This window comes from Leptonotus elevatus, chromosome 6 (assembly GCF_054856555.1).
Source record: "Leptonotus elevatus isolate MCC_2025b chromosome 6, RoL_Lele_1.0, whole genome shotgun sequence".
In the NCBI taxonomy this organism is placed as follows: Eukaryota; Metazoa; Chordata; class Actinopteri; order Syngnathiformes; family Syngnathidae; genus Leptonotus; species Leptonotus elevatus.
In genome coordinates this window covers 15,688,216-15,703,821 of record NC_141244.1, presented here as the reverse complement: position 1 = coordinate 15,703,821, position 15,606 = coordinate 15,688,216, and the positions used below count along the sequence as shown (strand labels likewise).

Genomic DNA, 15,606 nt, shown 5'->3' with positions numbered 1-15,606 from the left:
TTTTAGAATGAAACTTTTGCCTTGTTTTTTTTTTTTGACAAAAACTTGGACGGACCTACTGTATTTTATTGTTGTGGTTCTTGGAATTTGATGGAAAAGGTTTAAGAACCACTGTTCTATGTCTTCTGTATATTTTCGTTAAATACATGTCAAAATAGACAGAAAATGGTACCCAACGGGTGTTTCCCAGTATATTCATCTGTTGTAGAATGTGACACATAGAGGAGGCGTTCATTACAGTAAAAAAGTCACAACTCGCTGGGAAAGCCTTATTAGAAATGATGTTGTCAATGGAGGGGGTTTAGCGCAAGTAAGCGGTCATTTGTACATGTTTGAAGGTGTTCTCCACAACTTTTAATGACATTCGATGTGATTCACAGAGAAGCTTTGTGTGTGTGAGTTGAGTGAAGGAGAAAAAAAAGGGGGCGCAGCATCCTGGCTGGTAGACACGCACGCTGAGCATTAAACCAACTCGTGTGCAATACAATGACAGTAATGGACATATTGGGTGGAATTAATTCAGCAAGCGTGACTGGACTTCAGTGAAGAGAGCAGGTAATCACATGCGTTTAAATGTTGTACTCGAGTCACGTTAGCAACGCAGTGCTAGCTCCGAGTTGACTTCAGCAAAGCGTTGGCTGTAGTAGCTAATTTATCTACACCGATGACATTTACTCATGTACACTAAGTAGTTATTCACACAGAGACGCGTGTCGTATAATTTCCACCCACTACGACGCATTTAAATCAACATGGAAGCGATGAATAAACGCGTGAACGCGCACGTGAGCTTGTGCTAGCAACGCTAACATGTTGGCAAATATTAGCCAAAGCTAACTCAAATGGTGACAATTATTGTATTAGGCGCGGAGGGTTTCGCTGAACAGGCTCGGTCTGGTTTAAAGTATCACATTGTTGCGTGATAGCGCTATAGGGAGAATTAATAATCAATGGATAGCACTGACTTCAGTTAATGCCACGCTACAGTACATTAATTGTTTTAAAATAAAAAATATGTCTGAGCAGCGCATATTAATAAAATACAAACGTACGTTTTAGCGCACTAATCTGGTCCTCTATTTTTTCCCCCTAAATGTAGGAAGTAAAAGTAAGAATTGGTCAAATACGTTACTTTGCGCCAGTGGCTATTTATGGTGCATTTATTTGTACGGCCAGTATTGAACTAGTCTCTATTAACATGTTCCGTTCATTTCTGTTCGTTGCTGTTGGCAGTAACAAGTTCTTGTTGTAGTGTTCTCCCTAAAGCAAATTGCCTCCCCAAAGGGGTTCAAACATCTGTTGAGTAGTGTAGCACTTGATACAGTTGCTTCCAACTTCCCATTTAGAAACATCTCCTTTTACTTTGGAATGGGGAAGCCGGGTTCCAGATAGTTCTGCATGGCACAGAATATACGTCCTGCAGTTGGCTGCAGCCTCTTCATAGCCTCCAGGAACCAACATGAACAGTTTCCAAATTTAAGTCCAAATATTTACTGTCATTTCATTTGCAAGGGCCGATCATGTTACTTTTACTACCTAGCTGTTTATAGTGTAGTATGGTATTAAATATAGCAGCCGGAAACACTTAGAGGGCACCCATAATATCACAAAATGCTACAAGCCATCTGAGTTCATGTTGCTATACAAGTTTGTTTGTTCTTAATAATTAAGTTCACTTAATGGCAGCATAAATGCCTTAAACGAAACACAGGCACGTATGTCTGTATGTATCATTTGTTAACAATTAATATTATATATTTCTTAGATAGTATTATTTAGATGTACCGCCCTATTTTACTAAGCAGTATCGAGACCCTTTTCATGTTATTCTCTCTTTCTGTGATCTCGAGGTTTCAGATGCCTGTAGAAGACTAAAGGCTCCATGTTGGACTGCTGTGCAAATGATTTGAACACAATTTGTGGGTGAGTTTCTGTACACCCCCCCAATTTCCTTTGACATACAGTTTATGCTTGTGTTTTTTCACCCTCCTACTTGAGCCTTGGTGGTCGGTGTGTGAGCAAACTTTTTTCCAGAAACAGAATCATCAATGATTTGTCATTCACTGCCACTCCTTGGTCTCCCTTAACATTAGGTGTAACAATGTTAATTGGATACATGCCAGTAAATAGCTATTGCATTAGTTTGTCCTGGTGTCCAACGTTAGTGGCTTTCCTGTCTTCTCTTTAGCCCTGCAGTTGCTGTAGGTGGGCCGTTGGACAGAATTTGACTTTGTGGAGAGGTTTCTGCCATCCTAAAACTGAAGAGCACACATCATGACGGTGGCCAATGCAAAGTCGGGCTCAGGTAAGCTGCTGCCAGAGTTGGCAGAGGGGCTCTTACACGTGAACCTTTTCGTTTTGTTTGGTGAATTTGATGTTTTATAGTCAGGGTTCTTGCAAACTGAAATACGTACCAAATGGTAGCCTGAAGGTTTGCTTTCTTTCTCAAACATTTTTCTGTCCACTTGTCTATTTCTGAGTTGTCTTACTTTGTGTTGAAATCCATTTGGTACAAATAATATTATGAAACCACAGACTAGTTCCTGCGTTTTGTAAGACTTTTGATAGAATAGCAGCGTTTCCTGTGTGCACTTTGGCAGATCTGTTGGTGCAAGAATTTCTCTGTGTCTGCGTGCCAGTATATTAGGGAATGTGAACTGGCCCATTGATTGACTGTCCCACATTGTTCTGCTCTTTTATCGGAGTGTTTTCTAGAGATGGACCGATAGGCTTTTTTCAGGGCCGATACAGATTATCGGTAGTCAGGGAGGCTGATAACCGATATTTGAAGCCAATATACATTTGCAGGAAGAAAAAAAAAAGTTGGTGTTTTTATAATAAAAACTCCAGCACTTGACTGCTTAAATGCCTCCAAGCACATGTTTATTAAACAGGTTTTCTGTTTGCCATCAGCTTTTGCACTATAATGCCAACTCCCAAATAGCCACTAATTCGCGGGCTAACTGTTTGCCATTCACCCACACACTAACCCCGGGATAACTCCCACTAAAGCCGCTAAAAAACGGCTTTTAGGTTAGCCCGCGAGCTAACCGTTAGCTCACGAGTTAACCTAATAGCCGTTAACTAGTAGCCGCTAATTCACGAGCTAATGGATAGCTCGCGGGCTAACCATTCACTCGCACGCAAACTTCCAAATAGCTGCTAATTCGCTAGCTAACTGTTAGCTTGTGGGCTAACTGTTCACCCACACGCTAACCCTGGAATAACTCCCAAATAGCCGCTAGCTAGCAGGCTAATGGCCGCTAATTGCTGCTTATTGGCTGTTAGCGCTACACGAGCAACCAATCAGATGGTGCTCTGGGCGGGCCAATGCTGCAGGGAGTCAACAGCCGCTGACTCAGAGCAGACGGAGGAGAAAAGCGCACATCGGCGCAAAGCTAACAGTTTTTAATACATCGGCCAACAAAACAAAAAAAGAGGCCGATGCCGATATTTATAAAATGCTGAATATCGGTGCCGATTATCTGCCGGGCCGATTATCGGTCTATCTCTAGTGTTTTCATTAGCCGTGTTCTTGATGTTGTATTGGTTTTCACCCCTTCAGCCATGCAGCAGGTTCTGGACAACCTGAAAGACCTGCCCACGGGCTCGCTCGCCAAAGATATTGACCTCATCTTCCTCCGGGGCATCATGCAGAGTCGCATCGTCAGCTCCCTTGCGAAGGTACGAAAAATGTGGCATCCAGTTACTATGTGGTATAGAAGTGTACTGCATCATACTGAGAGCTCTTTCTAGTATTTACCCCTTCTTATGGAGCTAAATAAGGTTTTATACACATAATGTACAATGGCTTAACTCCTAAATATCCCAAAAGTTTCAAGTTTCAATTAAAGTGAAAGTCAACCTTAAACTCTTAACAATAATGTTATATCTGACCTCGTTTTTGTCCAGCTTAGGGGGCAGCCATTTTGCCACTTGTTGTCGACTGATGACATCACAGTTACTCAGGGCTCAGGCAACGACCAATCACAGCTCACCTGTTTTCTGAAGCTGAGCTGTGATTGGTTGTGAGCTGAGACCTGAGCAAACGTGAGGTCATTTTCAGTTGACAGCAAGTGAAAAAATGGCCGCCTTCTGATATCGATTAAAAATTGCTGGATTTTGCTGCTTAACTCATATTCCACAAATGTAATATGAATCAGAATGTTATGTTTAGACTAGTGAGATCACATATAACATATTATTGTCAATAATCTATTATGGGTGTTGACTTCCCCTTTATAACTGTGCTTGTAATAAAAGCTATAAAAAAATAAATAATGGGCTGTTTGTTTTCTTATGTTTTTTATTTTCATCTGAGAAATTGGGGCACCCCTTTGGCGACCCGGCAGGCTTCCCATTCTGTCTCCCTCTGTTGGTGTTTTATTTTTTAATGTCCCATGGGCAGGTCGTTACTGCTAAGTGAATTTTGTTGCTCTCTATTTTGAAGAGCAATGACAATAAATTTGATTCCATTCCACAGTTTTACAGTCTTTACCTGGCACTATGATGTCAGTTATATACAGTACAAATGATAATCATGGACAGATTGCACTAAATATATTTGGACCAACCCAGCCGGAGTGAGAAATGTCAACAGATTGTATATAACGCGATAGAAGACCTGTACCTTACCTGTGTACACATAATTGTGAACATTATGTAATTAGTCCAACAGCATGATGATAAATCTGTGGTACAGAATGAGGCCACACGGTCAGTCTATTAATAGACTAAGAAAACTGCGCCCCCATTCTCCGTTATGTAACTTTTTATTCCTGGTAGTTTGGCATGTATGCAGCTTCAACGTGTTATTACATGAGATTTAAAATAAATAAATAAATTTGTACGTGGTGTAAAAGGTTAGCGAACTACCGTAGATCATGTGTACAATCCTGTGTTGTTGTTGATGACAGGCCCACGAGCGGCTGGAGGAGGTCAAGTTGGAAGCGGTGCGAGATGACAACGTTCAGCTGATCTCGGACATTCTGGACTCTCTCGACAAGCTGGCGGAAAAAGACCCCGCCACTGTCGAGCTCACCCGAATCCTTCAGGAGCCTCATTTTAAGGTAAGTTTACACTCTTGCTTTTTTCCCCCGTCACGCGCAAATGCTTGTCACAACCTCTTTAGTCCGAGTAGAACCTCACTCCTCCACCACTCATTCGCTGCAACATGGGGAGGAGGGAGCGGAGTGGGGGAGATATTTCCTGACACCAATGGCAGGCCTAGTTATGTGGGTAAGTGAGGGGGGAGAGCACTATGTCACCTCCAGTCTTAATAAATCTTTGGAGTTGCTGATGCGCTTTGCGGTCTCCAGCCAATGTTGTGGTTGCTGCTGGGGTAAGAATATTTGATTGCACTCATTCTTTAGCTCTGTGTTTTTCAGTGGACATAAATTCAATTCCATGTAGCCAAGTCATTTGTGTCTTGTCTTGTAAGATTTTTCCTGTCGCAGGGGGGCCCATACTCAAAGATGACAGAACAATTTTTATTGTGTATTATGAGCATCTCCCCCCCCCCCCCCCTTCCCCGTCTTTGACCTATTTATTGACTGGTGTCTTCTGCAGTCTTTGATAGAGGCTCATGACCAAGTGGCTGCAAAGTGCTATGAGATGCCAAACGCTGCTGTGAACTGCACCGCCACCTTGGCCAGCTGTCTGATGCCCGCCGACGCCATCAGGATGATCGGCATCCAGAAGAAAGTCGGAGAACCGCTGGTATGTAAAGTCTACACACCCCTGTTGAAAAAAATGACAGGATAAACCATGACAAATCATTTCCTACTAACACTTTTACAATTCATTATGACAATAACTTGTATTATTTAATTGAAATAATAATTTTTTAAAAATGTGAGGGGAAATAATGTGATTGCAAGAGTGCACGCACCCGCTTACTAACATTTTCATAATTAATTTGGGCAATAACTTGTACTATTGAATTGAAATAATAATAATGTAAAAATATGAGGGAAAATACTGTGGTAGCAATTGTACACACCCGCTTACTAACATTTTTACAATTAATTTGGACAAAAACTTGTACAATTTAATTGAAATAATAATAACAAAAAATTGTGAGGGGAAATAATGCGTTTGCAATATTAGCTTACTAATTGGGCAATAACTAGTATTATTTAATTGAAATAATAATAAAAAAAAACGTGAGGGGAAATAATGTGGTAGCAAAAGTGTACACACCCACTTACTAACATCTTCACAATTAATTTGGAAAAAAAACTTGTACAATTCAATTGAAATAATAATAACAAATAATTGTGAGGGGAAATAATGCGGTTGCAAAAGTACACACACCCGCATGCTAATATTTTCATAATTAATTTGGGCAAAAACTTGTACTAGTTAATTGAAATAATGATAATGTAAAAATGTGAGGGGAAATAATGTGGTTGCAAAAGTGTACACACCCACTTACTAACATTTTCATAATTAATTTGAACTATAACTTGTACTATTTAATTGAAATAATATTTTTTTTAAATGTGAGGGAAAATAATGTGGTTGCAAAGTGTACGCACTCGCTTATAATTGGGATTCGGTTATGTTTAGAATGACCAATAACATTCAAATTCATTTAAATGTGACCCCAAATTAATTTTAGATGTTCTAGTAGGCTTTTCCTGACATTTTTTGCCTTGTAGCATAATTTTTGTGTTATTGCTGACAGGTGTTTGAAACTTTTCAGATTTCCCCCCCACTTTGTCTAAGGCCACAATATTATGGTTATTCATTTATGTAATTAATACATAATGTAAAAAATTGTGAAATGATTCATCTCGGTCTAATTTTTTCATATCACAAAAACTTTGTATTTGAACAGGGGTGTGTAGACTTTCTCTATCCACTGCATGTCACACGTCTGCTTTTATCCGCCATCTGCGCGACCGGAATGACTTTCTCCACCCGTCGGACCCGCTGTGTAATTTATGACGTGCGGCGGCGGCGCAATAACAAAGTCCTTCTTTCAGGGGGTGACCTTCCGCGTGGAGCAAGGCGAAATGGTGATCGCGCGGATCCTGCACGACAGCTCCATCGACCGCCAGGGCATGCTGAACGCGGGCGACGTCATCCGCGAGGTGAACGGACGCCAGGTGGGCGGCGACCCGCGCCAGCTGCAGGAGCTGCTGAGGGACTGCAGCGGCAGCGTCACCCTCAAGGTGCTGCCCAGCTACAAGGACGCACCGGCTCTTCCACAGGTGAGGACACAAATTCATGGGGCCGGTATCGTATTTCTTCAATCGATTCGATTTTGATTCAATTTGATTAGATTTTGTTTTGTTTTTTTATTCGATCAAATTCAATTCAATCCAATCCAATATTGATTAATTATGGAACATAAGTTCTTCTTAAATATCAAGGATATGATTAACCCATTCACTCCCAGCCATTTTCACTGAAGCAATCCCCTTCACTCCCGGCTGTTTTACTGGATTTTGACTGATTTTGCAAGACCCACAGAATAATTGTGTTCTATTGCTATAAAAACATTAAAGATTAGAGTCTCTTCTTCCATCAGGAAAAAAAGTATATTTCTATCTGTTTCCGTTTGGCAGAAATTAGCATTAGAATATAGCTAAGTTTCATCATTATTCACAAATCTATTTAGAATTGTAGTAGAGGGTTTTTTTTCAACATAGCCCTGGTTGATCTACATTGCTCTGCTGCCACCTGCTGGCTGTTTGTGTAATAACTACAATTTCTTCAACCGTTCTTTGCAGTTGAGGCTGCATCAAAGCATTCTGTATGCTCTAGAATAAAAATATATATAAATAAAGGTCTTTGGGACACTTAAAACATTTAAAATAGAATGTATTTATACGTTTTTGGGAGCAAATTAGTTAAACTGCACAAACATTAATTTCCAAATTAAATTTTGCGGAGGCAGTAAATGGTTAAATGATGTTGTTTATTAATAAAGTATCATGTGTTAAACACAAACATTGACATCAGCAAGGATGAGATGAAAATATTTTCATAATTCAAATTTATTGTAAATATAAAGAAAATTCTGAATTGTCTTAAAGTGCAATAAGTCATGTCTTTCATAAATGTAAGTAAATACTTTTAAATTCACGTCAACAGTAAATTTCAAGAAAACAGATGAAAAAAATATGATGGCCTTTAAAATTATATTTTCTTATGAATTTATGGGAGATATTAAAACAATCAATTCATGGATTTATGAATCAATATTACAAATTCACCAATTTAACATTTTTTTGAATGAAACCTTTCCCCAGCTAATTTCAGATTTTGTGATCTCTCTAAGATGCCAAAACCCTGTTTCATTAGGAAAGTAGTACTTTAGTGACTTACAAGTGTCCCAAGTAAAAGTTTTGTGAGTTGTGAGCCATCAGTCTTTTTTTCCTTCTTTTTTAAAAAGTTTTTACTCAATTTTGATTGTTGAGCCATCTTGTTTTTGTGACTCGGCTTCCCACAGTGTACACTCATATACGTGAAAAACTGCTAAGTACGTCTGTAACACTAGTCCATTTTTGCAGAGGATAAGAAATATATGCGTGAGTATTGCCTAAAGGGTTATAACACCGCAACATCAGTCAATTTAGTTTAACTATTTTTAAAGATAAAGTTTTTTATTTTTTATAATTGATAATTGCAGAACATCAACAATGTCAAACCAATGACTGAATCAAATTGTTATTGTGGCGTTAAGTTAATGAGGTTAATGTTTTAGCGGACGTGTCAATTTCTAGCGATTTTTCCACTCTTTGCTGCGGGGCTCGGTCCCTGTCCACTGTGAATACTTGAGGCTTACATGATTGATTGATGATTGGCATGTGGGAGAGTTTCCTGATCTCAGAATGCCAAACCGCTGTAAACCGAGCCCGAGGAGCGTCTATTAATAAGCCCCCTGCGCACACACACACACACACACACACACACACACACACACACACACACACACACACACACACACACACACACACACACACACACACACACACACACACACACACACACACACACACACACACACACACACACACACACACACACACACACACACACACACACACTATCTGGGACATAGGGCCGTGTCTTCCGCTTACAGTAAGAGCACAGCAGCTGAAGGGTTACGTCACCAGGTGCCTCTGAAGAAATTAGCATATTGCATAAAAAATGATCAAAGGTAAATATTCCAATTTGTTGATTAAATCTATGGAGTGATTGAATTTCAATTTCATCCCTCAATCTCTCCTCGAGGTCAGGTCATAAAGGATTACCTTAATATGAGTTTCAGTTCAACTATTGGAAAAAAAAAATGGAACTTTTCTTCTTCTTGTATCTTTTTCTTATTCTGATTCATCGACTTAAACCTGTCATTTCTTGTCAGGTTTATCTGAAGTCACATTTCAACTATAACCCGACCTCCGACAACCTGATTCCATGTAAAGAGGCGGGCCTTGCTTTCTCCAAGGGAGACATCCTTCACTTGGTCAACAAGGAGGACCCAAACTGGTGGCAGGTGAGTTGATGTCTTCTGAAACATGCGGACGAAAGACAACATCCAACACTTTAACTTCTTTGTGTGTGTGAGAACTGAAACGAATGAATTTGAAGCTTGTGATAGGCATGTGATAAAAAAGCAAAGGCGTCACCTAGTAATTAGGATATCAAAACTAAAATACGTATGGTGAAAAAAATGACATATCTGCACACGTCGACATTAAATCACAAAAAAAACATGTCTTGTAATTAGGAAATAAAAGTTAAAATAAATATAGTGAAAAAATGATATCTACTTGTGCTGTCAAAGTTAAAGTGTTAACTGATTAAGTAATCACAAAAAAATTATTGCATTAATCATGAATTAACGCAGATTAGTTGTACTAATAATTTTGACCATAGATGATCCTTTAGCGTGACAGCGGGTGGCTACGTTTAAGGTAGCACAGGTTGTGTTTGAGCAATAAACATAATTACATGCATTAAAGTAAAGCATTTAATAAATGTTTGCGTATCACATTTAGAATATTTGTTTATGTCAAAATATTGGGGTCATTTTTTTCCATTTTAAATTATGCAAGTAATTAACTGATTAGAAAAAGATGAGGATGAGCGTGTGCAGTGGATCAAAAAATGCTGAAGACGTCCTCATAACATTAAATGTCAAAAGAATTAACACATAACCGGTGCTCTTCACATTTGGCGGGAATTTTTTTTGATAATATTTTTTTTAATCAAGCGATTAATCAAAATTGTAAAATGTGATTAATCTGATTGAAAAATGTAATCGTTTGACAGCTCTAATATCTACACATATTAACATTGAATCACTAAAATAAACATTTCTTGTAATTAGGAAATAAAAGTTAAAATAAATATGGTGGGGGAAAAATGACATAGCTACACATATAAAAATTAAATCACTATAAAAAAATTATTGTAATTAGGAAATAAAAATAAATACGATGGAAAAATTACATATACACATATTAACATTAAATCACTAAAAAACTGTCTTGTAATTAGGAAATAAAAGTTAAAATAAATATAGTGGAAAAAATGACATATCGACACATATTAAAATTAAATTACCAAAAAAAACATGTCTTGTAATTAGGAAATAAAAGTAAAAAAATATATGTAGTGGAAAAAATGACATATCTACACATATTAAAATTTAACTACTAAAAACATGCCTTGTAATTAGGAAATAATTTTTTTTATAAATATGGTGAAAAAAATTACATATTGACACGTTAAAATAAAATCACCCAAAAAATATATATCTTGTAATTAGGAAATATAAATATGGTGAAAAAAATGACATATTTACACATATTAAAATTAAATCACTATAAAAAACATTTCTTGTAATTAGGAAATAAAAATTCCAATAAATATGGTGAATAAAATTATATATGTACACATTAAATTGAAATGACTAAAAAACATGTCTCGTAGGCACGCAGTGTTGTGGGCGGAGCAACCGGCCTCATCCCCAGTCAGTTCTTGGAGGAGAAGAGGAAAGCGTTTGTGAGGAAAGACTGGGATGCGTCGCGTAAAGGTGAGCGCCACTCCAAGCGCGTCACCTTCAAGCAGCACCACAACAGGATGACAAAATAAAATGTGTGTACCAGGAATGCTGTGTGGAAATCTCAGCGCAAAAAAGAAGAAGAAAAAAATGATGTATCTGACGGCAAAGAACGCAGGTGTGTGTCGCAATTCACTCTTTTGCACACGCGAGAAGGAAATCTAACAAGCTGCTTGTTTTGAAATGATCAGAATTTGACCGTTACGAGCTGCAGATCTACGAGGAGGTGGCCAAGATGCCGCCCTTCCAGAGGAAAACGCTGGTTCTGATTGGTGCTCAGGGTGTTGGGAGGCGGAGCTTGAAGAACAGACTCATCGTCATGAATCCTCTGCGATATGGAACAACTGTGCCCTGTGAGTGAGACTCAGCCAAGGAAAAACTCAAAGTGGGATCAAGCTGTCTTTGTCATTTATATGGCAGTGACAGAAATGTAACAACATTTGATGAAATGTGATAAATAATATCAATAGTCTGTTGCTCTCATTTCAGTCACTTCGCGCAGCCCCAGAGAAGAAGAACGCGACGGCCAGAACTACTCGTTTGTGACGCGGCGTCAGATGGAGCAGGACATCAGGGACAGCCGCTTCCTGGAGCACGGCGAGTACGACGGCAACCTCTACGGCACCAAGATCGACTCCATCCACCAAGTGGTGGCGGCCGGACGCACCTGCATCCTGGACGTCAACCCGCAGGTGAGCGCCGACGGGCAACTCCGCCGAGACGGGCCCGGTTTTGATGGCGTTGGCTGAAATTGTCTTCAGGCTTTGAAAGTGCTGAAGACGGCCGAGTTCATGCCCTTTGTGGTCTTCATCGCCGCTCCTGAGCTGCACACCTTGAGAAGTATGCACAAAGCTGTGGTGGATGCCGGACTTACAACCAAACTGCTTACTGTAAGTTTGGCAGGGATTTTGGGCCACAAAGACAAACTTGAAAGCATTTTGATTCACTGCAAAAGGGATAGTAGAAATTTTAAGACAAAAAATTTAGAACAGAACAAGAATTTACTTGGCAAGATTTTGAAAAATAAGAAAATAATACTAAGCCCATATCAACCACAACAGTCTTGAAAATAAAAACACATAGAACAAGTAGAATTTACTTTTTTCAAGCTGTAATATATAGAACTATTTTCTTAAAATAGGTAAATATTCGTCATTTTTTTCCCCTCTTTGGTTTTTCTTAAAAATCTTTTTTTTGCAGTGTGATGACTGGAAAGAGGAAACACGAGCTTAGTAAATATAACTTGAAACTGGAACAGCACTATTGTCTGATTGCTTTCATTACTTGTATTTTTTCCCATTTATCTTTTTACTTGATTGCTGATTAGTCATCTTAAAATGTGGACAAATGTTTGTTTTAAGCCTCACAGTACTTAAAAGTGCCAAAACTGCTTGATCAAATAAGATAATTAAGTAATAAGTATCTTAAAATAATCAAAATGATCTTGTCTGACAATTTTATTTTAAATAAAAATAACTTGTCAGTGCAAAATAAGCAAATTTAGGTTAAATTTAAGAAATTATATCTTACTTAAGATTTCATTTTTTGCAGTGTTTAACCGGCCATTTTGGATTGTTACCAGCCATCCTTCATAGACAAATGTGGTGTCAAACTCAAATCGCACAGGGGGGGACCAGTACAGTAAAGGTTGCGGGCCAAACGAGGATGAACAAATATTGAACAGATTGAAACACCATTTTTTTTAACATAAACGTGAATCTAAACAGACAGCATATAATTCCAAAATTAATTATTTAAACTTCAAAAATACCAGCCACATGCTGGGGAAAAAACTGACAAAATTAACACCACTTTAAAACAACTGGCAGCAAATACAATGAAAACAGCAGGGGCCCCAACATAGAGCCCTGTGGAACACCATATGACAGAGGGGCAGAGCCAACCAAGCGAACACAAAGAGTTATATCAGCCAAATAGGATCCAAACCACTCCAGAGCGCTACCTCCGGCATTTTTGTGTTCCAGAAAAAGCAGCCAAAATGTCGACATTTATGAACATTGAGCTGCAAACAATGCGGTCAACTACTTTCCATGCTTTATCTGACGCGCCTAACCATTTCGATTTTGTTCACAGGAGAACGATTTGAAGAAAACGGTGGAGGAGAGCGCCAGGGTCCGCCGCGCCTACAGCCACTTCTTCGACTTGACCATTTGCAACGACAACCTGGACAAGGCCTTCGAGCAGCTGCAGGAGGCGGTAGAGAGACTATTTGTGGAGCCGCAGTGGGTCCCGGTCAGCTGGGTCTACTGATGCCGGGCCCCTTTCCATTTGTCGGGACACCGGGAATGTCCCGAGCTGCTACGCCTGCCATGCGAACGGAGACACTGCACTGGGCACTATGCAAGTCACAGCACACAGGAAGTGTACTTATTTATTGGCAAACTCTTTGGATATGCTCATCAAGTCGTGTTGTGTCAGGATGTTTTGAAAGACACAAATGTTGCCATGTCCCGTTATTTAATGTTACACTTGTACGTTGTCTATTTATTCTGCTAAAAGATAATAGAGGGCTTGCTTATTTGATACCTCAACTTGCGTTTACACTTTTGTCATCTCATCTTGCCACTATTTGTACTGTCCTTCTATTAGTTGCTCAAAAAAAACAAACATGGCTTGACAATTTGTTGTATGCAGCTTCACTAGTCTTAAGTACAGTATTCTGGTTAACTCATTCGCTGCCGTTGACGGCTATAAACGTCAACATTTTAGTAGAGTATGAAAACCTCGATTTTTTTTTTATTGTACATTTAGAACAGATATAAAAATTTTGATTAATCGTGAGTTAACTAGTGAAGTCATGCGATTAATTATGATTAAAAAATGTAATCGCCGGACGCCCTGAATTTTTAATAATTTTTTTTAAAGATTTATTGCCATTGACGGCTATGAACGTAAAAAATTAATTTGAACTATTTCGATTAGTTCAATTTTTTTCTCTCACTTTTGTGAAGAGTTTAAAAACCTAGAATTTTTTATTGTACATTTAGAACAGACTGACTGACTGAACTCATGCGATTAATAAAAACAATTTTTTTTTATTAATCGCCTGTCACCCCTATGTTTTAATAATCTTTTTTAAAAGGAATTTATGGCAGTTAATGAGTTAATATTGTGTTAGTGGAATATGAGTTAAGCGGCAAAATCCAGCAGTTTCTATCTCTATCGTAAGGCGGACATTTTGCAAATGACATCACAGTTGCACAGGTCTCAGGCAACAACCAATCACAGCTCAGCTTCAGAAAACAGGTGAGCTGTGATTGGTCGCTGCCTTGATCTCCGAGCCACTGTGATGTCATCTTCAGTCGACAGCCAGTGGCAAAATGGCCGCCCCCTGAGATGGATAAAAACAATTGGATTTTGCTTCATAACTCCTATTCCACAAATGTAATATTAATCAGAATGTCATGTTTAAACGAGTGAGGTCACATATAATATATTATTGTCAAGAAATGTTTAAGCTTGACTTTCAGGCTTATTTAGACTCTGTTTCGAGTTCGGAGGAATATCAATTGAATCAAAGGCTTGCGTCCGTCAACTATTTCCTACTATGCCAAGCACAAATCACGTTAACTGTGAACATTGTTGACATTTTTCTCTCACTCGATGTGGTGCTGCATTTTGACTTACACAATTTAGACCTTTGAATTTGAACAGGGTGCTGTCTCAGTAAACCGTCCCTTTTGATGTGATCCCACTTAAACTGTTAAAAACATATTTACTGACTTTAAAAGTGTATTTCTTATATTTCAGATATGTATTTTCAAATGTTAAATAAATGTTTTTTTTATGTAATGAACGACCGACTGCTGTTTTTAAGTAAAAAGTAAAACTGGAAGCTTTCTATCAGTTCAATTTCTTTTTTTAGTGGTAAAAAGGACATGTATGAAATAGATAGAGGCGTAGTTTGCCATTAGGCAAGGCAGGCAATTACTTGGGGCCACTTAGCCAGCAAGGGCCTCCAGAGGGCCAACAGATTTGATACAAAGTGTAAGCCTGCTTTTTTTTTGTTTTTGTAAATGATCATGAATAGTAGTGAAGCTATAGACAATGTATAGTAAGGCGTTTTTTCTAAACAACCATGTACTGTATATAGTAAGGCGTTTTTAAAAAGATGACTTTTTTTTAAATGACTATAGTAGTTTTTTTTAAAACGACCATGTATAGCAGTTATCTTTTTTTTTTTTTAAATGACTATGTATAATAAAGCATTTAAAAAAAGATGACAATGTATTGGAAGGCGTCTTTTTAAAAAAAAAAATGAATAAAAGACAATATACAGTAAGGCAGGTTTTTTCAAAAAACAATCATGTAGTAAGGCATTTAAAAAAAATTTTTTTTTAATGACAATGTATAGTAGGTCTTTTTAAAACGACTATGTGTAAGATTCTTTCTTATAGAAAACAAAAACAATTTTTTTTTTTTTAATAGTCCGTTTTTTTAAAACGACCATGCGATTAGTAATTTTATTTTCTTGCTTAAGTTAAACAAACTAAAACAAAACCAGT

The 15,606-nt window shown here is 38.2% G+C and overlaps 1 protein-coding gene across 3 annotated transcripts; it reads left to right on the top strand.

The window, feature by feature from the left end:
* Positions 1-250: 250 nt before the first annotated feature.
* On the top strand, positions 251-14,897 carry pals2a (protein associated with LIN7 2, MAGUK p55 family member a). 3 transcript variants are annotated; one of them, XR_015095437.1, is made up of 14 exons: positions 251-555; positions 1,851-1,923; positions 2,189-2,305; positions 3,566-3,684; positions 4,917-5,069; positions 5,569-5,718; positions 6,990-7,217; positions 9,377-9,508; positions 10,951-11,053; positions 11,127-11,198; positions 11,272-11,433; positions 11,551-11,772; positions 11,842-11,970; positions 13,175-13,324. XR_015095437.1 is itself a non-coding variant. In XM_086079296.1 (14 exons), exons 3-14 carry the CDS (start codon positions 2,275-2,277, stop codon positions 13,349-13,351), a joined length of 1,659 nt encoding a protein of 552 aa, XP_085935422.1. In that variant the 5' UTR covers positions 257-555; positions 1,858-1,923; positions 2,189-2,274; the 3' UTR covers positions 13,352-14,897. The 3 variants fall into 3 exon arrangements, 2 of the variants coding, with proteins under 2 accessions (XP_085935422.1, XP_085935421.1); XM_086079296.1 differs by having other exon boundaries at positions 257-555; positions 1,858-1,923; positions 11,570-11,772; positions 13,175-14,897; XM_086079295.1 differs by having other exon boundaries at positions 257-555; positions 11,570-11,772; positions 13,175-14,897.
* Positions 14,898-15,606: the final 709 nt, after the last annotated feature.

What these genes read in the sequence shown, in the direction of transcription:
- pals2a (XM_086079296.1), top strand. Translation starts at nt 2,275, where the DNA reads ATGACGGTGGCCAATGCAAAGTCGGGCTCAG. An exon ending in TCTGACGGCAAAGAACGCAG is followed by an intron (nt 11,199 to 11,271) that starts GTGTGTGTCGCA and finishes TGAAATGATCAG; the next exon opens with AATTTGACCGTTACGAGCTG. An exon ending in TCCTGGACGTCAACCCGCAG is followed by an intron (nt 11,773 to 11,841) that starts GTGAGCGCCGAC and finishes AATTGTCTTCAG; the next exon opens with GCTTTGAAAGTGCTGAAGAC.